Here is a 25,436-nt window from a genome sequence, read left to right as displayed (position 1 = left end):
CTTCCATAATTATGATTCAAGCTTTACTGGCGATTCATTATTATTATTATAATATGTTGCTGTACTTCTTGTATTGTATGCTTTCGAAGACGAGTTTATTTATAGTTTGTCCAAAGAGCTTGTCATCAAAACCTGCTACAAAGAAACCAAATCTGCCCCTAAAGTTACTATATTAACCCATTCTGGTCGTTATCTCAGCTACAGCAACATGTGGGTGTTGCCTCTTTATTTGTTTTTTTTCTTTCTAGTATATTGAACAGAAGCTGTGATCTTTCACAGCTTGTCACTGTTTATAATATAAAGGAATGCCATAATGAGTTTGTATTCATACAGATGTATGCATTTACTCACTAAAAAATGACACAATTATGATTTTAAAAAGATCGAAAATGTCCCACTTTTGTGTAAACATGTTCCAGTGATTTGGTGTCATCTGAACTCCCAATGGAGAATGAGTTGTTTTTTGTTTTTCATTTTTTTCCATTTTGTGTGGAAGGATAGAATAAGCACAAATGCTGGAAGACAGTATGTTAGACAATATCACTTAAAATGAATGTTGCCTTTTATTAACATGTTAAACGTCACAGTGTTTATTTGGTTTTGTAACAAGTGTATACGGGCAGTGCTTAGTCTTATTCACCATATAGGCTAGAGGTGAATGCTTAGTTGTTCTATGCATTTATTGTATTAAAGTCAACCAGTGAATTCAGATGTTAACCCTTTTACCAACCTCAGAACTTTAAAATGAATGTTTCCTGTGAGACTTTCAACCAGGGCTTTGTCCTTACACCATTGTACTGGTATTCATATAATGACTAAATCGAAAGTTGAAAAATGTTACCACACAGGGCTAAAACATGCATAATGTTTGAAATAGAAACAGTGACCAGACAAAGACAGCATTGTTAAGAGGCTTCCTACTTGATACAAAGCTTAACCAACCACCTGTGTCCACTGCGCAGCACTTTTTTTTTTTTTTTTTGGTTAGCAGTATCAAACAGATGCTTTTTGGAAAAGCTGTTGTTGTTGCTTAGCAACTACCGAAACCCCCATCTGAAGCATGACACTCTTTTGCTAAAGGAGTTATTTTCAAGTAAAACAGTTTGTCCTTTCAGTTTCAAACAAGAAAAAATACACTGCTGTGAAGACTGATGACTGCTGGACCTGTAGGAGATTTTTATAATGTTCAGGTACACAGCAGTGGTTGTTAATTATTTCTCTGATTTACATTAGCTTATTGCCTCCAGGATTTCAGTTTTAATATATTGCTACCACAAAGTAGTCTCTGTGCTGTGCCTTTGAACTTTGTCTTTTTTAATGCATTCTAAAGAGAGACACAATACTGAACAATTACATGAGTTTAATTTTGCTAGAGAAAATGAGCTTTATAGCGTGCGTATAGAACCACTGTTTTCCAAAAGAATTGACTAAAACATTTTGAGAAATCTATTTATTGCATTGCTTTTGAGATCCACAAATATAACAGTGGCTTTGCTGTTGCATGACAGGAGAGTAAAGAGCATAAATTAAAGTCTCTTTACTTAGTAGTGGAACTACTGTATGTAGTATTCAACTGTATGAGTATGCAACTGTTTGCTGAGGAGCATCATGGCTTTCTCGGCATGTAAAGGACAGTGCATATTTTCAGAAAGTGAAGCTTTGAAAAATGTAATTACATAGTTACAACATAGTTTGGTACATCTTCATAATATTGACAAACAAGATATGACAAACAAGGCTATGTATGATTTACTGCTTTTTCTGACTCAATGTCAAATATATTCAAAAGTCCCAACACAGTGGCAGCATTTTTTTTTGTTGCATATTTTAGTCTATTTACCTTTCAAACTTGCACTTTACAATGCTGCTGATAAGATTTCCAAACACAATTTTAAGGTTTGAATAGTGTTTTTTATCATCATAGTTATGGTTGCATGGAGCTGTGAGTGCAAGTTGGGTGGAAAGTCAATGACACAAAATGACATAAATAAAGAAGTAGGAAAAATAAAAAGCAGCTATGAGCACTATGTTCATTTCCCTTCATTCACTACAGAAATGTTGATGATAACAAATTCATTTTATACCATATGAAAATGATTAGGTTTAGTAAAATGAGTTAAATCTATAGTGCTATGCTGTATTTTCAGAATTATAATAATTATCAGAATTAATTTGAATTAATTAATAATAATTATCAGAATTAAAATTCGCATTGCAGTTGTCTCCTCTGTGGAGTATAAGACATTTGTAGTAAATAAACTAAAACATGCAAAATCACTGGTATAGCCACCAGCAGAAATCTGCCTGATATCCAGGCATAGATGCAGTCATGGCATATTACCGTACTATATTCAAACAAGTTATGTCTTTGAACATTACAGTGAAATGGTAAGGCTGTCTTGTTACTATAGTTACAAAGCCATGGTTCTAAGAAAAACCTTAATAAATGATCCCTTGCATATTTTGCTTTGATTACAGTGTTAAATATTGTGTAAAATGTCACCAGAAACTAGTTGAAGTATTTACAGTACTACATGCTATACACAAGCTGTATAAAAACTGAGGAAGTAAACGTTAAAATCCTGTTGGCCTAGTCGTCATTATACATTAATCATGGAGGCCGAAGCTAGAGTGTTCAGTCAGATAGTATATTTACAGAGATTCAGTCAAAGAGAGTGAGAGTAAAAAACCTGCACCCAGAATGTAAGAGTCAATTCCTTCAACGTTATCTAACCTTGACAGCAGGATCTTAGATAGTTTTAATCTAAGAGTCTTTTATTCTGTTAAATGCAGTTGCAGCCAGGTTTCAGTGCCATAGAAAGTTTTCTTTCTATTAACTATTAGACTTAAATACAGTGGGGACATAAAATAGTGCAAAGGAACAAAGACCACAATTGAATAATATCATCCCTCTGTATAGATGCAGGAGCCCTGGCTTGTGCAATGGTCCACCACAGAGAAGAAATTTCTGCCATGTAATTCTTGATTAGGAGCCACATCCTGTGCTTGGCTATGGACATCAAATCCTGCAGACGCATACAGACGCATGCACATGCGCACGCACACACACACACACACACGCACGCACGCACGCACACACACACGCACGCACGCACACACACACACACACACACACACACACACACACACAGTAATACAAAGATGCATGTATGCACAGTGCCAGTTGTGAAATGCAATGGCAATAAAGTGCTCATCCTCGAGCAATTTTTTTAGACTGCATTTTCATTACCTGTAATGCATGAAAGAGCTGTTTGTGAGGTTGCCAACACATTGGGATTATTGACTGCTGGAGTGAGGCTGTCACCAAAAGCATCAACTTGCATCAGGTGACTCAAGCTGGTCTGTGCTGTGATCCCACCATATTGTAGAGGAGAATATAGTATCTTCATTTGCCCTGACAGCTCTAAAAAGTAAATAATAAAAAAAAAAAATCACTATTTCATTTTCAACACAATTGAAATCAATATGTGTTCTCCTTAAATTACACTGAATATTAGTATTACTATGAATATAGTATACTGAACTTCAGTAAAAAGGCACCATTTTATCTAATACATTACACAAATTTCACTTTTCACAGTTTTTATCTCAGTAGTTAAAACTAAAGTGTGTTTGTGAACATTTGTCAACGTCACTGTCTGTCAAGTCCAGGGGGAAAAAGACGTGATATCTATTTAAAGGTACATAGAGTGGAGCCGCCTGATTCTGTCTAACTAGAAAAATCACCAGCCACCTGCTACACATCGTAAAGATATACTTCATGATTAATGTGCATGTGGGAAAATTTCTTCAAACAGATTGTCAAACCGCCCACACATTTGCTAATAGGCTCTGCAGATATGAACTATATGAACTTGCTCTGGAAACCTTTTTCAGAAGAATCTCCTCTTTGACAAACTATGAAGTGAGTATTTTGACAGACCTTGAGAATACACTGATAAGAAACCTCTCAGTACCATGACTGTGATCTGCAAGATCAGGAGGCTGGCTGGGCTGCTTCAGCTCTGGGTTGTTCTGCAGAGATGTCCCATTGGGAGGATGCCCGAGGCAAGTGGGAGAGCAAGGTCTACACTGGTCCCCGGGGAAAAGCTGGTGAGGGGAAGGATCAACAAACCTGAAATATTTCAGATTAAAGTAAATATGTTTCTTGTGGAATTAAGAAAAAGTGCTATGTATATATACTACTGATTACTTAAATAATACACATACTGTATATGTATTACCTTTGTGTAGACAGTGATTTTGAATTTTGTTAAAGTTTTTAATGGTTTAGTTAAATGACAACATTTTTTCAGGGCAACTGTGTAAAAATGCAATATAATCTGTTGGTGTTGCTTTTATTGTGTTTCTTAAAATACAGTATGATTCAATGTATATGTTACTCTTAGTAAGACACAGCATAATGCAATTTGTATATAGCTGTATTTAATGATAAATGTATGCAAAAACATCACCATTAAAGAAAAACAGCCACTGTTGGTGTCAAAGCCTGAATGAATGAAAAAAAAAAAATAAATAAATAAAAAATGAAAATCTAAGACCACACTATATAGCGTCATCTTTTTTATATTATTATAAATTATATTATATATTTTTTTGTTGGATTTGTTCAGTTTCATATTTACCACAGTCTGACACAAACGTGAGATGACCTCTCAGGCTACAAATAAAGCATTAATTAGTCCATCATGAGGTAATAATGACAAGGTGATGGTAAATTTAATCATAGACCTCTATAGCATTCAACAAGCAGTCCAATAAGAACTGTCATTACTCGTAATTGTTATCAGCCAAACCCTATATTAGTTTGAATGATGCAGATGGACAACATGACATGCACAACGAAAGCTTCCTCTTTCAGCTCATACTTTTCTATCTTTGTTACATCCACCTAATGAGGAGAGAATTACTGCTGTCATAGATTCATGTGCCTCACTTCCTGCACAGAGGTTTGCCTGACATATGATTTAACCCATAATTTTCTGCACTGCATATATATATATATATATATATATACACATACATACACACACACACATATATATACATACATACATACATACATACATACATACATATACGGGTTAAATGCAGAGTGGAATTTCCCAGTTTGGGATGAATAAAGTAAGTTCTTAATCTTAATCTTAATATGATTGGAGAGAGACAGTGAAGGATGTTTTCTTTGAGAAAGAACTCAATTCAAAAACATGTATGTGGTATTGCCATGATTCTGCACAATAAAACACTCAGGTGTTTAAGTTATCAAGTCCATGACCACAAGATTGATTCAATGTGCTTTGTAATTGGTATAAGTAGCAACAGAGGCACTCCAGAGCAAATGTATTATGTATTATAGTCTGTACTCTGTGGCTCATGCAATAAAAGCTCATTCATAGTATTTTCCCAACACAATAGCGCAAGTGCCTGTAATGCATTCCTTCATCACATTTATTTGTTTTTTAAACAAATAAAAAGAATAGCTGCCCCTTCTGTCTTTAGTGTAATCAAACCTTTGCCAACATTACTCCTTTACTACTTTCAACATATTTTTCTCAGTCCTCCTACCTTATTCTAAACCACGGGGGAAGAAATGTCTGCACCTTATTGTGTTACAAAATTAAACAAAGGACACCAGTTCCTAATCATGTAACTTACTGTCAGATACAGAGAATTAAACTAAATATGCTTCAGTGGCAATAGCAGCTAACACCCCTGCTGTTAGGTTTGGCCAAGTAACATTTGCATGTCTACTTGCCAATAATGAGTATATTAAAGGAGCCAAAGTTTTCTGACAATATATAACGACTGAATGGAAACACTAAGGATTCCCAGAAAAGTGTACAAAAAATGCCAATAAGGATTTTACATTCGATTTAACATCTAAAAAAGTAATTACAGCGTTTCTCTTCTCCCACTGGACCTTAAATGGTATTTTTTTGATTTTATGATTCATTTATTGAATTCCTCAGCTGCTCTTGTCGGTGGCTATAGCATCCATTAACACCAGGCAAGGTCTGCTTTCACAGGCCAATTGTCTACCCAGAATCCTGCAGTGAATGCTTTGGCCTACTGCTGATGTGAGAACAATCACAACCAGTGAGGAGCCATGAGCATCTGGCTGTTCAAAACGACAGAATCCTTTATCGCACGCTTTGAAGTGTATAGACGGAGGGATGTTTTCCTACGGGCTGACCAGGGAAACGTGTTGCTGTCTGTCTCCAACCTGTAAAGCTTCTTTCCCAGCCATAGCACCCACCCATGCACACCAAAAAAAAAAAAAAAAAAAACTAAACCAAACAAAGAAGCAATCCTTTACACTCTTTTATCTAGGTACAAAACTTTCTTTAAAAGTGATTATTCTAATTATAAGATCATAGCCTTGAAGCCATGACAACCAATGTTTAAGTTAATTGTTTCACTTCATCAAAAGAGAGGAGGATGGATGGTTTGTGAAGTTCTGGTTGAAGTTCTAACTGTGCCAGCAAAACGAAAAAGAATGAAAAGAAGAATATAAAGCCGTCACATAATAAACCAGTTGGTTTGCTGAGTAAAGCTAACTATTCTGAGTGTTGACTCTATATCTATAATGTATTTTAATGTAGCTGGACCTTATTGTTGTTGTAGCAGAACAGTAGCACAGAGTGAAGCAAGCACAAAAGCTTGCATGCCAAAAAAATAATAATCCTCAGTACCTTTAGTTTTCTATTATACTGCTGCATGTTTCACTTCCAAAGTATTTTATATACTGTATGTGTAGATATACAAAATCCTGAGTACCTGTATTTATCCTCTAAGGAGCACAGCAGAGCCACATGGGTATTGCTGGAGGTGTCTTGTCTCTGTGGAGCAGCTGAGGAACAGGGATGACAGACACTTCAGGGCTGCCCACCACAGCCTAAATCTAACGGATAAACCTATTATGTGCACATGGGAGGGGGATACTGTATATTTACAGATCTACTTTTAATATCAAACATATTAATACAGGCAGGGCTCAGAAATACCAGAGTATGACTCATGAGACGCACCAGGAGGTGGGTTCAAGTTGTTGTCTACCCTTGCCAGAGGAGAAAGACTTGGTTGTAGAGGGTGGATGGTTAAACAATCTGTCAGTGGGTCCTGAGTCACTTCAGTAGTGGATTTCATCTAGAGAAATGACACATAAACAGTGATGACCAGAATAGACAGTAATGTGATACTGGCAGAATATTCCCTGCACAATCTCAGTATCATTTCTGCCTGCATGTTAATTGTTCATGCAGAGCAGAGCGTCTGTTTTTGGCTTTGTTGCTGTGTTCTGTATATTTTGGGTGTGAAGATGATTTCTGATTAGTCATTAGACATTACAAGAACATGTAAAAGTTAAACTGGTCTGATATAATAACAAATTTTCTTCAGCATCTTTTCTGCCTCACTTGATGCTCCAAAGAAAGTGAGAGAAAGCAGGTTTCGTTGTCCCCTACAAGTGATGTGGAATAAAATGTGTATTTTTTTTAATGGCTTAAAGTTAATATAAATGTCTAAATATATAATATCATATGGTTAAGACCTTCATAAATCAAAAAAAAAAAAAAAGATAAAAGCCAGTGTCATATCACCCACAAAGGACAAAAATGACTTTCCAGGTCCCAGGAGGATACACTGTAAGCGTCAATTTGGCAGTGGTCATTGTAAAAAAAAACTGCATAAGATTCACTCCATCTTGACAACCATCAGTGAACTTACAACAAACATTTGTTAGTTGAGTTTTTAATGAAAGAAGTTGTGCATGTGGGAGACTTTGTAAAATGTCACTTTTTTTAGTAACTACCCACCTTCTTTGTCTGTATCTATGGTGACATAACCCTCAATAAGAGTTAAAGACCATAAAACTCACGCACATACACACATGCAAAAATCTTAACTGCAACACTGCAGTGCCATAATGTGAAAAAAAAAATGTAATGGAGTCACCTTAAGTGGAAAATAAGCAGAATGAAAACAGGACAAAGATACAACAAACTAATTATAACCAGCAGTGTCAGTGGTAATGTACGATGTAAGGTGCAAGGGCACACGCTTGGTGGGTATTTTCATCAGAGTAGGTGCACGCCTTCAGCAGATGGAAGTTAATAAAAGTAAACGGCATTTTTCTGTGTGCACTTGAGCCGCAGAACTTAACGGATTGAATAGAAAGCATGTCACGCAGAGTATATACACAATACAGTCAGCTAATCAGGATAATGAAAGCACAATGAAACTAAATGTGTGCATGTAGGCTCTTTGTTCCTGAGTGTAATGTTGAGAAAGTGATGCCACATACACTTCTTGCAATCACCAGTGAAATTTGGTCAAGGTGGCAAGTTATTGACTGTACAAACCTAATGAAGCTAATATTGTTTACAAATCTAGTTTAATTTGTCAGTCAGCAAATTCAGCAGATTATTTACACGAACACTGAGTTGTGCACTTAGTATAAAGTTTCCTAGTAAAATGCATTCGCAAGAACCAAACAGTTTGCTCTAAAAGAGGAAAAACTCTAAAAACTGTGAATAGCTTTACGCTGTAGTATTTACCTTCTTCCTTAACTGTTGTTCTTTAGTAGAGTGGGATTTCACATGTTTCCTCAAGGAGCTGGGATCTGTGTAACGCTTGGCACAGCCAGGAACTTGGCACGCATAGGGCTTCTGTACAATAAAAGACATATCAACATTTGGAGTCCACACACGCACCCACGCACCCACACATGCACGCACACACACACACACACGCACACACAAGCTTTGAAATATCATCCAAAACTGTACATGCGTCTGTGATGGGCTGCCACTCACTGTGTCCAGGTGTGTACGCTGGTGTTTAGCTCTGTCACTTGAGTTGCTGAAGGCTTTGTTGCATCCTGGGTGCTGACAAAGATAGGGTTTCTCCCCCGTGTGGCTACGTAGATGGATCTTCAGGTTTTCTAGTCGAGAGAAAGCTTTCTTGCAGCCCTCAAACTGCGATGCATATAAACACAGTAAATGTTCAAACAGTAAGCAGATTAGCAGAATGTCTAAAACAGGCCTCTTAAGTCCCTGATGCATTTGGCTGTTGGTTCTAATCAGTGAATTATTCTCTACTGGCATCTCTAAGGTAATGTTTCATATATACTTGGAGTTCTGAGTTTACTAGCTAGATTCATGGCAGAAAACTCTGCTGACCTCAGTGTGTGGGAGGGAGTAGAAGAGGAAATATAGAAAACCTTTTGAATAGAAACATTACTGCTATTTAATTTAACTGACGCCTAAGTAAGCCCAACTGCTCACTGGTAGTTTCATGGCTTATAGGCAAGCAGCTACAAAGCAGCAAAACCGTGATAGAGACAAACACATGAGAACGACAGGAACTCTTATACTCTAAAATATATGTCATTTATTCGCAACATGATCTCAAGGCTATTATCAGTAGTGATCAAGGTGGTAGTATCGCATATCTTTATATATTTGCTTATTATATACTCTCATTCCTTACACAGAAAACCATGGTTTGTTCTGACCTATTTTCTTATTGTATTGTATACATCCTTGCTACAAAACAAGGAACTAAATGATGCTGGAATCTTAAAAAAAGTTTTTTTTTTTTTTAAATCTCTCACTGCCACTTCAAATACACATTTTACATATTCATACAAATTATGATTAAATAAATGCACGTCCTTGGTGGGTATTATCATCAGACTAGGTGCACACCTACTGCAGAAGTTAATAAAAGCAAATGACAATTTTCTGCGCAGTTGAGCTGCAGAACCTAATTTTCAACATATTATTAATAATGCACATCTGATGATTCTGAGCATCACCAGCAGGGGTCAGTGTTTATACACACATACTTGTGATTTTTTTGTTTTCAGTCCTTTATCTTGCATCACCTTGACAGCAACTGGAAGCTATCAATTACAAAAAAAAAAAAAAAAAAATCACTTTTAGTAGACTATTCTTAACACATATAGATCTAATCCAAGACTGACAAGGATTATATACATGGCTTGCACTGTCTTCTACATCTTTCTACACTTTTACACTTTTTCATCCTTATGTCTACATGGAGTTCTTGTGCTTCAGGAAAATGTCAATACCACAGTAATCCAAACTAACAAAACAGCTCTATTTTGCAGTATAATGCAAGCACAGTGACTTCACTGCTAAAACATATGAATCATCAAAGTTTTTCTTGTGTAAGGCTGGGACTTTACTATCCCTCTTCCTGCTCACAGGGGGGTTGGAATGTACTTACTAAGCTTTATGGAGAAAACACACAGACCATGTCCAGTTTTGTTATTTTTCCGCCAAGACTGGATTCCTCACATACTGATACCTTTCAGTCACCACCGCCAAAGCCAAATTAAAATGTTTTTTTTTCCCCATTAATAGTTCACTAATAACATTCCTCTGCATTCCACATAGAAATGCCTGCCCTTCTCTCTCATCATGGCATAGCTATTTCCTGTCAACATCTATTCTCAAAAAATCCAAGCAAGCCCCTTCTGTTTCTGTTGAATTTGAAAGCAAAGATTTGTAAATGGCAACGTTAAATGGGTGGTTATATCCTGGAGATTTTATAAATGCATAACTGACACAATCTGAAGGATCCTTAACATTTTGCTGAAGCAAATGGACTATATTGGAAACTGATTAGCACAAAAAAATATGCTTCTCATAACCTCCCCCAACATGTGAGAATAAATCTTCACACTGAACTATTTCCAATTCTGAACTATAACACTAAATGCTCCTTCACAAGTGACTGCACTAGCAAAGCAGACCAATCCTAAATATAGATTAAACAAATTAATTAACAACAGAGTCTTTGGCTAGAGAAACAGCACAGACACAGATAAATAGTCTCTCAGAACCGAAGTGAACATACAAGTGAGAACCAGAATAAAACTGAAACACTGCCAGGTCTAGACAGAGCTAGGTAACTGTGTAACTCTTTCTCTGTCTCACGAAATTCTCTAAAAAGCACAGAGGGCTTTTTATTTTGTCGCGAGGGACATTTGGTTTGAAAAGAAAGCAGCATGGCTCCTCAGTCTAGATCAGTGTTACAGCCAGCTTCTGACAGGTCCTGGCAGGTACTCTCACCCTGGCTGAACAATGACAGCTGCAGTCTGTGCCAACAGCAGCTGTCCAGTGCCCAATCTGACTCCGAGGTCAGTTCACTCTGTTTCCTCAGTGATATTTCTACCCTCTTTTCTCTTTTTATTTCCAACAGATTTGTTATGTGATCTAGTGTGAATCTTCAGTATCAAAATGAATATTATCTCCTGGAAAAAAAAAATCCACTATTTTCATCAGCAGTACCATTTACATTTTTTTAAAAACTTGCCATGGAGGAAAATTATTTGTTTGCTGAAGCAGACTAATGAAAGAACATTCATTATTACATTTGGGAAATGAATTCCCAGTACTGAAGCATCATTTCCGGGTACCAAAACCAAGCTCCTTCCATCTAATCATAAGGATGGTGCTTAAAATGTTGTCAGACCTGAAATCTCATCATGTTTACCTTAAGTGGAATTAGCAAGGCTTGAATTACAAGCTGCTCATTTAAGGAAGTGTACTGGCATAGGAAGAAACTAAGGTTTCATTTTCACTCTGTGTGAATAAACAGTAAAAGGTAAATAAAGGACATTTTGGCCAACTTTGCTAAGAACTGATGCTTATTAGTAGTAATTATTGTTTTAATTGTATATTTTGAATTTTGTAAGTAAAAACACTGTGTAATAAGCAGTCGCTGTAACTCAAATTAAGGGTGAACTGCTGAGGGGATCTTTTTTGGCATTTTCAGTATTTTAGAGATGTAGTAGAAAAAATGGCCACAATGTACAAGCATATAATTCCAAAGAAGAAGCCATATTTCCACTACCTGAGGAGAGGGTTCGGCAATTAGCAAAGAATGATATTTAAGATAACTCATAATTTATATACTGACATACAATGACTGTAGAATTTGTTGTTTAGATGTGTTTAAAACATCATGTAAATCACAGTGACAAACTTATGGACTGTTGAGACAGGGTTATGTTAACAAACTGTTCAATCAATTTTCAACAGACTGAGATGACAGGTACAAGTCTGGGCCTGCCCTATAAGTTCACTGTGTAACAAGAGCTCCCTCATTGTTCTGCTGCTGGGTCTCACTTCATTTATCATGCATCAGTTTATTCCCCTGCCAATCATTTCCTAAGAAAAACTGAGGTCTACATCTTGGACAAATGCATTACTCGAAAAGCTGCCTCTTTGAAAAGAACTCAGCTTTTTCTAAATATTAAAAGTGGTTTGAGTCAACTGTTCTGTGAGATTGAGAGTATCTAAAGAAAATTCATGCAAAGGCTCAAACTAGCTCATTGAAGTGCAGGAATTGTTAGTCTAATGTGGTGGCTTTTTTTCCTCTCAGAAATAGTCTGTGCTATAATTACTGTAACACATATACAAGTGTCAGTTTGAATCACTTCTGTTTTTTGCAACTTTTTTGGAACATGGACTCATCCAATGATTGTAGCCCCATAATAACAGAGCAGACTTCAACTAATAAGTGAGTATTTTGGTACAAAAGGTCGACTGTAGGTATGCATACTGTTAATAATTGACTTGATGAACGCAGTGACATGGAGCATGGTTGGCCAGTGGTTTGTAAATTTCTCATCTAAGTCTCAAACGATTTTGTCAAAGGGTTTATGGAAAAGACAAAAAAGGGAGTAAAGAGTTGTGTACACATTGCTGTTATTCATGCTGTGGGTCCAGTTCCACCATTGCTATCCCAAGCCTGGATGAAAAAGGGGAAGGCTGGGTTTCGGGCTAGCAACCCGTACCCTTCTTCTTCTTCTTCTTCTTCTTCTCTTTCTTTCGGCTGCTCCCTTCAGGGGTCGCCACAATGTATCATCTGCCTCCATTCAACCCTATCCTCTGTATCCTCTTCACCCACACCAACTATCCTCATGTCCTCCTTCACTGCATCCAAGAACCTCCTCTTTGGTCTTCCACTAGGCCTCCTTCCTGGCAGCTCTAACCTCAGCATCCTTTTACCAATGTATTCACTGTCCCTCCTCTGAACATGTCCAAACCATCTCAATCTGGCTTCCCTGGCTTTTTCTCCAAAACATCTAACATGAGCTGTCCCTCTGATGACCCATACCCCTAAAAAAAAAATTTCTACAGAAATAATGAGTATCTCTTCCTCTGTAAGTATTGTGTGTCTTTATTAAATTCTACAATAATAGTATTGGCATAAAATCTGGTATAAATAGCCATGATGTCCAGATAATGAATCCTAGTGATGTTGCCGATCTCTTTTCCTATAACCAAACCAAAAAGTCATTGCTTAGGAGGCTTAATGAAATATCCTCACCACATAACTAAGAGTATAATTATTGAACTGCAACACATCTGAAAGACCTAGATCATCCATTGTCGAGGAAACAAAGCTACTACTTCATCAATATTCAAGCCCATGGATAAATGCCAACTCTTTGGCCACAGACTCAGACCTGCAGAGAGCCAGACTATGGGGCATCACCTTCCCAGAACAACAGCCAAGTTTGTCAGACGATGGCCTGGCAAACCCCCTGATGCTGACAGGCCCAGTAGCTACTAGAGAGCCATGGTGCCATGCCAGATCTAAAGTGCTATGCCTCCTTTGTGCTGATTTAATAACTACATAATTGAGTTAATTCCTATGTCAATTATCACAGAGCCCTGCTAATTACCCAATGGCTAAAGTTAAGAGGAGAAAGGGGCTATATTTCTGAACTAAAGCTTGGCCATAAACACAGAGCACATGAAGGTATTTGCCCTTAAAAAGGCTTTTTTCTGCAGCCCAAGCCATGAAGGCTTTCAACTAGATACTGTGGCTTTCAATGGAACATTGAGAATTGAACTCTGTGAGCCTCTGACATTCATCATGTTCCTGCTTTGACTGTTTTCAGTCAGCCTTCACACAAACGAGTAAAAAAAATTTTCATCAGATCGAAAGGGACCAGTGGTTTCTATGTATTGTCAGGGGGTAAGATACTACAGAGAAACTTTTCTAGACAAGGCAGGGACTAGTATTACTTAAAAAGTATAACAGTACTGTAGTATAGAAATAGCACTATAGTTTAAGACATCAGTTCCGTGAAAAGAGACAGTGCTGTGATCTGCATGGTGTACCGTGCACTTGTTAGGTTTCTCTCCAGAATGGACCCTCATGTGGATAAGAAGCTTGTATCGGGCATTGAAGGGCTTGAAGTTGCGTGGACAGCCCACCCAGTAGCATGTGAAATCCTCGGCCTTCCGCTGGTCCACATGTAGCTTTTCTATGTGCCACACCAGCTCCTCCTTTTGGTCATAGACTGCACTGCAGTCCAACCATCGGCAGCAATGGGCCCCATAGTCCTCCAACTCTCCCTCTTCTTCCTCCAGCATTGGGACTTGGGGTAAGAAGCTCACCCCATGCCTTGGAGGAACCATGGGAGCCTGTGTGAGAGGGTCCTGAGATGGAGGCTTTATTTTGCAGTGACGCCTGAAAAGATGGATGTGTTGGTGGGAGTGGTAGGGTGGTGGAGGTCCCATTGGACCTGCAGCTTCTTCTACTGTAGTCGACTGTACTGGATGTAAGTTTAGAGGTGGCAGCACGTTGTTGGTGGCTTGGCTGCAGCTCTCTGAAATCTGCTCCAGCACCCCTACTTCGCCAGGGAGGCACTGCTGCTCCACCACCATGTTAGCCATCTGGTTCTCCAGACCACCTCCCTCTTCAAGCATCTGCATACGGCCACACTCTGTCTGTGTGGCCAGAGCCTGCGGAGCACCTGGCATGCTGCAGGGATGGACCTGAGGGATACAGCGGCCTCTCACACCTAAAAAATGACCATACCCCTCAGACTGGATGGGTGAGAGTGTTGATTGTGAGGCTGGAGAGCAGCGGGAGCCATTGATATAAGCCACAAGAGAGGTGGGCGAGGTGCGTATGATGGAGTTGAAATCAGTACCCATGACATCTGACAAAGGTGACATGGAGAGAGCTCTCTTCTTAGCATTAGATTGTTTAGGGCTTCCAGCATCACCTGCAAAGAGGTATGAAGGCAGGGAGGCAGAAGTGCTTGTGCCACCTGATATAGTTGTACCAGACATGGCTGTGCCAGGCGAAATACTCAGCTGCTCACCCCCCTCGATGGGCTGGGTGGAGCTCTGAGGTAGCCCTAGTGGAGGAAGCACACGGTAGCCATACGGCCACTCATGTCTGCCACTAAACACTGACTGTGTTTCAAACAGACTGAGGGTAGTGGATGCCAAGGATTCTCTGGACAGCAAGGATCTGAAACAGATTGTTGTTATCCACTTTAGTAACACTTTTAAGGTTTAGTGAGCTCATCATAACTGTTACTGTTATTGATATTGCCCACCTGGCATCGGTGTGGGGAACTGGCACACTATGTGAATTTGGAGGAGGGTGAGGCGCAGCAGGCCCTGCAATATATGGATGACCTGTGACAACAGTCACGGGACTACTGGTCACTTTTAGGTTAGCAGTAGCTTGTTGACCAAAAACTTCCATGTTAGGCCGAGACACGGAGCAACCTGCTAGACATAAGCCCACATTTTAATAAACAGAATATTAATATGTGAAATATCTTATTATTGAGGTGACAGCAGAGCAACAATTTATATATGCATTCAACAAATCTCAACAGATCAATTCAAAACATTACCACAAACTGCACACCTATCTAAAAAACAATGCAAATTAGACTCTGATACGTCGCCTTTCATTTAAATCTAAGGTTGACACAGTAGATTGTGGAATTTTCCATGCCAACCTATGCAGGCGACAGACACTTTCTGCTCTGTTAATCACTAATGAGCTCTTCACCTCCTTCCTAACGAGAAAATTTATAGACAAACTTTATGCTTGGGTTAATTATCAATAAATGAAGTACAGGACGTCTTGCAAGAAGATAGTGAGGTTGTGAAGAGGTCAATGGGAATAAGTGGAGGATGAAGATGTGCAGTTGTGGTTGTGGAGAAGTGAAGTCTGTTCACAACATCACTCTTGCAGACTTACAGTAGGAGGTGTCTGATAAAATGTTGAGCTAGGAGTTAAATCAGCCTAGGGGCTGATTAGCTATCTCTAAGCTTTGATGGCTTTTACCTTTGAAGCTGTTTTTAGAAGAGCAGGGTCCTGCCTGAATGGTAGGTGCCATTGTTGTGTTTGGCTGGTGATCAGACACTTGCTGGTGTGGCGATGCAGTTGTTAATTGTTTCCCACTGGTCAACACCTGCCTGCGGAGGCTCAGGGTTGGCAGAACATCATGGCTTCTGCTCTGTTTACCTGAGGCTGAGGAGTGGATGGCCCCTCTTTTCACTTTCTCTATTCCTGAGGAGGGACTAAGATTGGCCTGATGGGGGGAGGACATAGGAATCCTGATGGACCCGGACTGGTGTCCCCTGATCATGCTCACTGATGGGGACACACTACATGGAGACACCAGGAGCTGACAGCCTTTTCCACTCATGGCTGAAGCAGATTCCTCAGAACTTCTCTGCTCATGAGGAAGTCGATTCACGTAGTTGTGTTTCGTAGAGTTTTCTTTAGACAAGAACTGCTAGTCCAGAGCTCATACCTAGATGATGAGCCAGATACAAATAAGTACAAACTATACAGGCACAAAGGATGAAAGTTTTGAAAGTGACATTATAGTTAAAAAAATGTTTTACTAATGTTATTGGTGTGATTGTTTTATCTAATGTTTGAGTGTTTGTTGTTTTAGGTTGAAATATGTTTTTTATGCAAATCAGATCTTCATCTCAGTGAAACTGCCTGTCCAAAGTAAATGGAATTAGACAGTAAAGGTTAAAACAATAATACAGACACTGTACTTTGAGCCTCAAACCTTGAGAAAAGCACTAAACCATAAATATGAACTGAATATATTGAGATTAAATTAAAAAAAAAAAAGTTCACGTCACGTCAAAAAGTAACGATCTGCCCTTTGTGGTCTAGTTTTTCATCACACTGCTGTTGTCGATGGCGCGTACACTCACCTACTGTTGTCGCAAACACTTTCCACCAAAGTGAAATGTGAGGCTGAATGGCCGCTTCAGTCCGCCGAGCTGTGCCTGTAATCTAGATAAGACCAGGAGAGCGACTGTGGTGTTTCTCCCAGAGTTTGTGATGGGTGTGTGCACCCAGCAGGGAAGTCGAGGCTCAGAGGGATCTCAGAGTTTGAACCGCAGCGTGTCCCACCTCGCTCCTGTTTCCAGGAACTTCTTTTCTTTCATCGATTACCCTTTTGCCCTTGAAACGGTTTTGGACGACGTCATTTCAAAGCGAGTGGACATTAACAGTAAATAATTAAAGATTTTCTTTTCCTCCTACTGTAGCCTGTAGTGTGTTTGCGCGTACACGTGTCTGCGCACAGTCTTCAGGTGACCGCGTGCTGAATCATGCACCCGTGACAACTTGTATTGCTATCTCAGCTGTGTATGGATCAAAAAAAAATATTTTTATTTTCAGGAAATCTAATGTTTTGATCAAACTTTACAAACTTTCTACTTTGTAATTTCATAAATCACATTTCTAAGATGCATTCAGACTCTCTGTTATAAATAGAGCTTTTTAAAAATAACAAATATGTGGAGTCTGGTGCATAAAACAACAGATGTCAGCCAGTTTACTCAACATGTTGCATGTCTGCAGTAGCATCTGACTAAATAAAGTGAATGAATGAAAGTGTAAGTGAAGTCAAAGTGTTCAGGTAACATTAGTACATGTTCAACTTTTTTTTAATTAATTTATTTTTCTTTTCCATAAAAATGTTGTAGTAAAACACTAATAGTAAGAAGGTGAAATGCTGTTCTATAAAGGAGGAAAATGCAATCACGATTCTTTTCATAGCAATTATTGCAGCTCATACTGAGGCAAATACACTGTACAAATTGTATTATTCCTCTATTGTATTTTAGACATTCCCAAAAACATGACAGATTTTTATTGCACAAATTCTCTGCATTCTTTATGCCACTGAACATCTCCATCAATTCAGACTTTGCTTTGTGACTCCGTGTTGCCTGAATCTTCTACCTGTTCTGTTCTCTGCTAACACTCTCCTCCTGCTCTCACCCTCCACCTCAGCTCAGACCCCATTGTTAGGCACTTTTCTCCTGGCTGCTGGAGTGTTTGCTCTGTGGATCCTGCTCCAGATTGGCATGGAAACCAGCATGTTTGGAGGGAAGGTGGCTCCTCTTGAGATCGTACATGGAAGAGGGGCTGTGCTGCACAATCTGTAATAATGATGAACTTCTAGTTTGACAGACAGTATCCATTAAATGAAAATGCATGTGTAAATAGACTATACTATCTATTGTGCCTGGAGTTATGGATGACTAATTGGAGCCTGCTGTCACTGGCTCTGGATAATGATTGTTGAGAATTTGCATTGACCAGAACCTTGTCTCATAACTAATGTGTGTATGATGCAGTAACATGTCTCAGCTTATTGGCTTTTCACTGTATTATCTAAAATAAGCTTCAGTTAGGGTGTTCTGCCCCTCTGGGTATTAAAAAAAGAAATTTAAATATACCTGTTAGATGATTTGCTGAATTAAACCCTTTATTTTGGTAGTACAAGCAGTCACGTCCTATTATCACCTACAATTTCAGATATTTTGAAAGAATCTATTAAGTTATTATATTGAATATTAAGTGGCAGTGACCTCTGGTGGATTTAGAAGAGTAATATTCTCCCAGCCTGTGATTGTGAATTACTGGGTCTACGGTCATGCAATGTTTTCAGTGTTTCTGTTCATCACATTCTCACATTCTCACACTCGTATATTCCTAAAGTCCTAAATTTTTTATTTAAATCTTTCTTTAAGAATTTTTTTTTAAAACTATACAGCTTTTTCTCTACCTGTCTGTCATTTTTGTGAAGTGTTCCCTCTTTTGCCAGCAGGGGATACTATTATTACACCAAAGAGGTGGTTGCAATCTGGTTAATGTAGAGGGAGTGCATATTTTCAAATACCTCCAAAAAAAAGGAATAAGAAAAAAGCATGTGAAGATGTAAGAAAGGACCATATAGTGATAGTTTAAAGGGTACAGAGAAAAGACTGCTCCTTGTTTACATGATTATATAAAATCCACCAGTTTCACTGTGATTTGGCCTCTTCTTCCCTCAGCTAAGCAAGTCATGGTGTGTTTCCAAATGTCAGAGTGTAACAGGATGGTAAAGCATCTGAGCTGGAGGCAGAACAGCAACACGGATCGACAAACACTGACACTTGGAGCAGTGCTTTCATATATATGCTCATATTAGCTAACATTTACAGTTTGCAGCCTTCTTGGTCAAACTGAAAGAACCTGTCATTTCACTTTCTCCTGTAGTCCAGCTCCAAGTCTTCTGCATCGACTAAAGAAAAACATGCTATTTTGTGAAGAAAATATTTTAAAGAAAGCAGCCTAAATTATGTACAGAAGAGTGGGGGGGGGGGGGGGGGGGGAGGCTCCAAGAAGACCAGATGAGCTATAAGTGTTGATCATTTGTGAAGAGATCCATTTGTAGCAGAATTAATGCGCTAATAGACTCTCCACCACTTACAGAATCCATTTCCCCCTTCTTGATGACAGCATCAGCACTCCTGGAAGTAGCAAAGCATTCATTCTGATGTCAAGATGAGAAATCATGGGTGATTTCTCTTTAAGTTACAATACTCACTTAAAGTAATGCACACCCCAGTGGACCTGTGATTAATTAATCTGCTTTTGATTTGCTAATGACAGTTCAAGTCAAATACAAGGTTAGAGGAGGCTGAGTCAATCCTCTTAAATAGAACTGTAGAGACGACTGTGGTGAGTGCAGGAGATACCAATTTATTGGCATCATCCCTCATTATAACTGCTCCTATTAGCCCGCGGCACTTACGCTGAGCATATTACACACACCCATGTCTTATATTGCGTAAAAACTTGCCCATAAATATTAAAATCCCAAATGTTGTTTTGTAGTCAATAGTATTCGATTAATATTTTGTGAAGATGTCAAAGCTGAAAGGGCTATAAATACTGTGCTCTGAAAGTCCCAGGACTACCTGCTGTATATGACGTACAGTAGGGAGAAAAAGGATCATCTATTCAGCACCTTCTCTGGTCCTCTACTGTCAGTACCCACACACAGATGAAGATGAGTATGAGAGAGATGGGATTCTGAGCGTCTTCCATGTCCATCCATCAAATTTTAGTTGACTTCTCTAATAACCTTTACAGAGAAGTGGTGTCTGATGAAAAAAAAAAAGCAAGGACAGCAGGGTACACAGGCACCCTGTCTTCTCTAGCATGCTCTGTTTTCCCCCCCTCCCTGCTGTGTTTTCCAACAGGATGACTCTAATAAAAGATTGCTGACACGACACCCCCTGTGCTTAGAACTGCCGTTAGGCCACAGGCTGTTTTTAATTTGAGCGTGCATTCGAGGTGAAGCCTAAGGGTTTGGGTGCTGTAAGTTCCCTCTTTCCCGTTTGGGTTTTATTAACACTGTGGCTTTAGAATCACACTGAGGAGGAGGATGACGCCTGAGTGCTGGAGCACAGTCACAGGACTTGCCTTGACTCTGCCAAATCAACAGCGGCGTTTCCCAAGACAAGAGTAAATGGAAGGTTGGACAAGAAAAGAGAATCAAAAGTGAAAGGAATTTCAATTTCACTACCTGAAATCCAATTAAATCCTGGCTACTCAACTATAACATGATGTAGCTCAATGACAAAGTATAATGCAGCAATATTGGCCCTAGGTTAATGCAATGGGAGCAGAGTGCAGCATGTAAAACAACAATGCACAGTGATGTCAAAACTAAAAGAAATTACAGAAGGTTTAAATACTTAGTTTAGTTGGTTTTAGACTAATATCAAACATTTTCAAGATGACACACCTGTTGCATTTGACTTTTGACTATATCTCTAGGTTTCTTATAAAAGATATATTTTGTCAAATAACATGTGAGTGACATCGTAGGTTAGATAAACTTTCTACACCTTCAGGTGAGCTTCTTGCACATTTGTAGTTATCATAGAGAATCATTTACACCCATGCATGTGGGTGTACGCGATCAGTTTTTTAGAAGTGGTATCTCATCCGGAAGGCTGTGTGAAATTTTTGGTGCCTGTGTGATGGTGAGGGTTCACAGGGCACGTAAGACAACAGGTTCACACAAAGTCGGGTGTGTCATTAGACCCCTGCCTGCAGCCCCCTGGTCAGATCCTCCCAACATCCGTCTTCATTAAAAAGGTTGCTTTCTGAGCAGATGGTCATTAACAGCAACCCCAGTCCTCCCCCTTTTTAGTCCTAACACCCTCTATGCACTAGGACACTACCTAGAGGACACCCATGGTCTCACAGGAATCCCAGAAAACCTCAACGTTGAAGAAAAAGTGGTGGTCAACAAGGCCACTTGGTAATGATCACTCTGGGGCCTTCATAAATCTCTTTTTGAAATGTTTCAGAATAACAGCATGAGGTATGGAGATGGCCCATGTAAGAGAATAATCAATATGTCAAACCCTGTGGCACAAGATAGAGTGACTTAACAGATACATACAGTATGGCTCTAAAAGGGGGAATAGAATCAGTACTTTCCTGCTGTGTTTCCTTTTCCAGTTAAATGTTTTTGTCCCTGTGTCTTTGTGTGACTAGCATATCAATGTGGCCTGAGAGTATGCTGCTTTTCAGACAGGTGTGGCAGGGGACACATGAGGACACAGTCAGGTTTTAGAGAAGCTGGGGTTGATAAACACATGATCTCACAGTCACCTAGGTACTGTGTCTACAGTGAGGATGTGGGCCAATCAAATGTGAGGCCTTGTGAAGTTCAACCAAACATGTTTTAAACCAGTGTCTGAAAGCTGATTTCTTCTTGCTTCAGTTATAAAAATGATTACAGGTTGTCAGTTAAACAGACAACAAGGTCACAGATTTGATTTTGAGGTTGTCAGTGGTGATTTGTGAAGTTGTAACTCTTGGGTCCAATATGAGTAACGTCAGTGCTATCTACATTTTAGTCGAGACAGCCTCATCAGCGGTATCTCCAGCGACAGCCACCATGGATCCCAATTACCACAGTAATCACTTCCTAGCTGAGAGCATGGTTTCAGACAGGGTAAAGTATTATCCATCTTCATCATATTCATTATCAGGCAGCAGACGCAGGTGTCCTGACCTCCCACTGCTGCACACCATTAGTGACTGATAGACAGTGGAACAATAGTTCCTTTTGCTGCACAGAACACGCCCACATAACGATTTTTGAAAAGCAAAAAGTTTTAATTTAAACAAGTTGTTACAATAGGAATGTCATTTTCTGAATCCACACTGTTGACTTTTAATATGCACAGTACATGTAGCAAGTCAGACGGGCTACCATGTCTACTGTACGTACATGGTCAAAGGTCACACAGCAGGGGATTCGCAGCACCTCATTTGTTCTCTCCTGATTATTCTCTGTCGTCTCTCTAACAAGGAGGGTCAGTGTGACAGATATCCTGAATTTCTGTGTCAGACTGCCACAGGACAAAAGGATGACATGAAATAGATGCAGATAGTGATGGCATGTTTGTCATCCATCCATCCACTTCATACTCACATGTACATGGGTGAAAAGAGCAGTTTGCTTCTAGCTTGAAGTACCTTTATATATGGGCAGACTGTGCAGAGTGAGTCACAAATGTATGTTGTGCAGACTGGTGTTGGGTGCTGTGCAGTACTCCCAGCGTAACTCAAATAAATCACCTCATTAGTCTGTTCTCTAATGGGTTATTGTAGCACCAGGCTGACACCCTGTTCCAGTAAAAGCTCCTGAGATCTCAAAATTCAGAAATGCTTTTGGGTGGGATCGTTTTCCTATCCTCTGGCACCTGGTCGAGGTCATTCTATTAGGTGGATTGATTTACATATAAATTGAACATGCAGTATTATGCACCTCCTTAAACTCATCTGTTTCACCACTGTATCCCATTATCTGTCTTGCATACTTCAACAAGCATTTAATTTTGTCTTTCATATTGTCTTATGTTTCATTATATTTCTGTGTTATTTATTAAAATTCATCTGCTAATAACGCCCACATGCACTGCCCCTTTTCCTGCAATGCACCTCTTCTAATGTGTTCTGAGCGACTATGTGTCCTGAGGTAAAATGGGAAATGTTGAAAATTCACTGAAATATGAAAAGCAATCATATTTTCTGTATCAGTAAGCAGGTCTGTGGTAGCTGGGGGTCATTCTTGCTCTCTGCTGTTGCTTGGGGAGGCATTTTGTAAGAACCCTCAAGGCTCACCTAGTTAATTAAGTTTTTCTGCCATTAGAACAATATAACTTGTGATTTTACTGCTCCACATATAAAGATAATTCTCTAGCAGCACTGATGGTTTGATAAACGTTGCTTCTCCTCTGCCTGATTTATACTGAATACATCACCAACAAAATATATGATGTAACATGACACATATCAATAATATTTATGATATTACTCAGGTTAAAGTTATGAGATGATTTACTGTGATGTGTAAATGATTTGGAATTAATACTCTCAGCCTGTCAGTAAAGAAAAAGAATCTAAAGAAGGTGTAAGAAACTTTGCTGAGAACATGAACCATGCAGTAGAGTTGTCTTGGTGATATGGAGTTTCAACGCTATGAAGAGGTGGAAGGGAAGCTCCAGATATAGAAATGTGTGGGTGTGTGTATGTGACTTCTTCCACTGCAAAGAAATAAATTAAGTGATAACATTGGCTAGGTGAGGCACTTAATAAAAAGGGAAAAAGACAAATTGATTCAAACCTATATGGAAAAATGTAGCTGAATGGTTTTCTGCCATAACAGTGCTTATACTGCTTTAGTTTTGCACTCCCTGAGCAGACTAACTGGGAATATCATACATTGCTCAGTATTTAGACTCCACAAAGTGAGAAGCATGGCCTCATAAGCCAAGTGTTCTTAAGGCATTTTGTACTTATAAATCTATAGTGACATGAAATAAATTACTGTAAGGGTTTTCTTCTTTTCCTTTCGGCTGCTCTCTCCAGGGGTCGCCACAGCGAATCATCTGCCTCCATTTAACCCTATCCTCTGTATCCTCCTCACCCACACCAACTATCCTCATGTCCTCCTTCACTACATCCAAGAACCTCCTCTTTGGTCTTCCTCCAGGCCTCCTTCCTGGCAGCTCTAACCTCAGCACTGTCCCTCCTCTGAACATGTCAAAACCATCTCAATCTGGCTTCCCTGGCTTTTTCTCCAAAACATCTAACATGAGCTGTCCCTCTGATGTCCTCATTCCTGATCCTATCCATCCTCGTCACTCCCAGAGAGAACCTCAACATCTTCAGCTCTGCTACCTCCAGCTCTGCCTCCTGTCTTTTTCTCAGTGCCACTGTCTCTAAACCAGACAACATTGTTGGTCTCACCACTGTCTTGTCCACCTTTCCTTTCATTCTTGCTGACACTCTTTTGTCACACATCACACCTGACACTTTCCTCCACCCGTTCCAACCTGTTTGCACACGTCTCTTCACTTGTTTTCCACAGTCTCCGTTGCACTGGACTGTTGACCCTAGGTATTTAAAATCCTCCACCTTCTTCACCTCTACTCCCTGTAACCTCACCGTTCTACTTGAGTCCCTCTCATTTACACACATGTAGTCTGTTTACTGTGGCTAACCTTCATTCCTCTACTTTTCAGAGCAAACCTCCACCTCTCTAGATTTTCCTCCACCTGCTCCCTGCTCTCAATACAGATGACAATGTCCTCTGCAAACATCATGGTCCACAGAGATTCCTGTCTAACCTCATCTGTCAGCCTGTCCATCACCACAGCAAACAAGAAGGGGCTCAAAGCCGATCCTTGGTGCAGTCCCACCTCCACCTTGAACTCCTCTGTCACCCCTACAGCACACCTCACCACTGTCTTACAGCTCTCATACATGTCCTGCACCACTCGAACATACTTCTCTGCCACTCCAGACTTCCTCATACAAAATCACAGCTCCTCTCTGAGCACCCTGTCATACGCTTTCTCCAAATCTACAAAAACACAATGCATCTCCTTCTGGCCTTCTCTGTACTTCTCTATCAGCATTCTCAAAGCAAATATTGCATGTGTATTCACTTCAGTCATTTCATGAAAGAACATATGAAGATACTTTTCTCGGATATTTAAACAGTCAAAGTTTAATAGGTCACTCACAACAAACACAAAAATGACAAACTGTATGGGGAACATAAACATATGTGTCGAATGAAGAGTGAGTGTGGTTGTTCAAAATGTTACAAATACTGGCACAAAAAAGATAACCATAGAAAAACCATAGATATATTTGCAGAATTATCACTAATCTCTGCAGCTCTATGAAACTTTTTAGCCTAGTGTTACCACTTAGCT

General features: G+C 39.4%; 1 protein-coding gene across 9 annotated transcripts; it reads right to left on the bottom strand.

Annotated features, from left to right (window-relative positions):
• Positions 1-1,297: 1,297 nt before the first annotated feature.
• Positions 1,298-17,285, bottom strand: glis3 (GLIS family zinc finger 3). 9 transcript variants are annotated; one of them, XM_026297693.1, is made up of 12 exons: positions 17,058-17,285; positions 16,165-16,636; positions 15,419-15,596; positions 14,187-15,330; positions 9,869-9,925; positions 8,835-8,996; positions 8,577-8,687; positions 7,050-7,167; positions 6,799-6,871; positions 3,978-4,135; positions 3,251-3,424; positions 1,298-3,026 (listed from the first exon to the last, which is right to left on the bottom strand). In XM_026297693.1, exons 2-12 carry the CDS (start codon positions 16,526-16,528, stop codon positions 2,905-2,907), a joined length of 2,661 nt encoding a protein of 886 aa, XP_026153478.1. In that variant the 5' UTR covers positions 16,529-16,636; positions 17,058-17,285; the 3' UTR covers positions 1,298-2,904. The 9 variants fall into 9 exon arrangements, 8 of the variants coding, with proteins under 8 accessions (XP_026153478.1, XP_026153479.1, XP_026153481.1 ...); XM_026297694.1 differs by having other exon boundaries at positions 15,419-15,593; XM_026297696.1 differs by having other exon boundaries at positions 15,419-15,482.
• Positions 17,286-25,436: the final 8,151 nt, after the last annotated feature.

This window comes from Mastacembelus armatus, chromosome 12 (assembly GCF_900324485.2).
Source record: "Mastacembelus armatus chromosome 12, fMasArm1.2, whole genome shotgun sequence".
In the NCBI taxonomy this organism is placed as follows: Eukaryota; Metazoa; Chordata; class Actinopteri; order Synbranchiformes; family Mastacembelidae; genus Mastacembelus; species Mastacembelus armatus.
The sequence above is the reverse complement of the archived record's forward strand: the minus strand, read 5'-3'. Positions and strand labels throughout refer to the sequence as shown.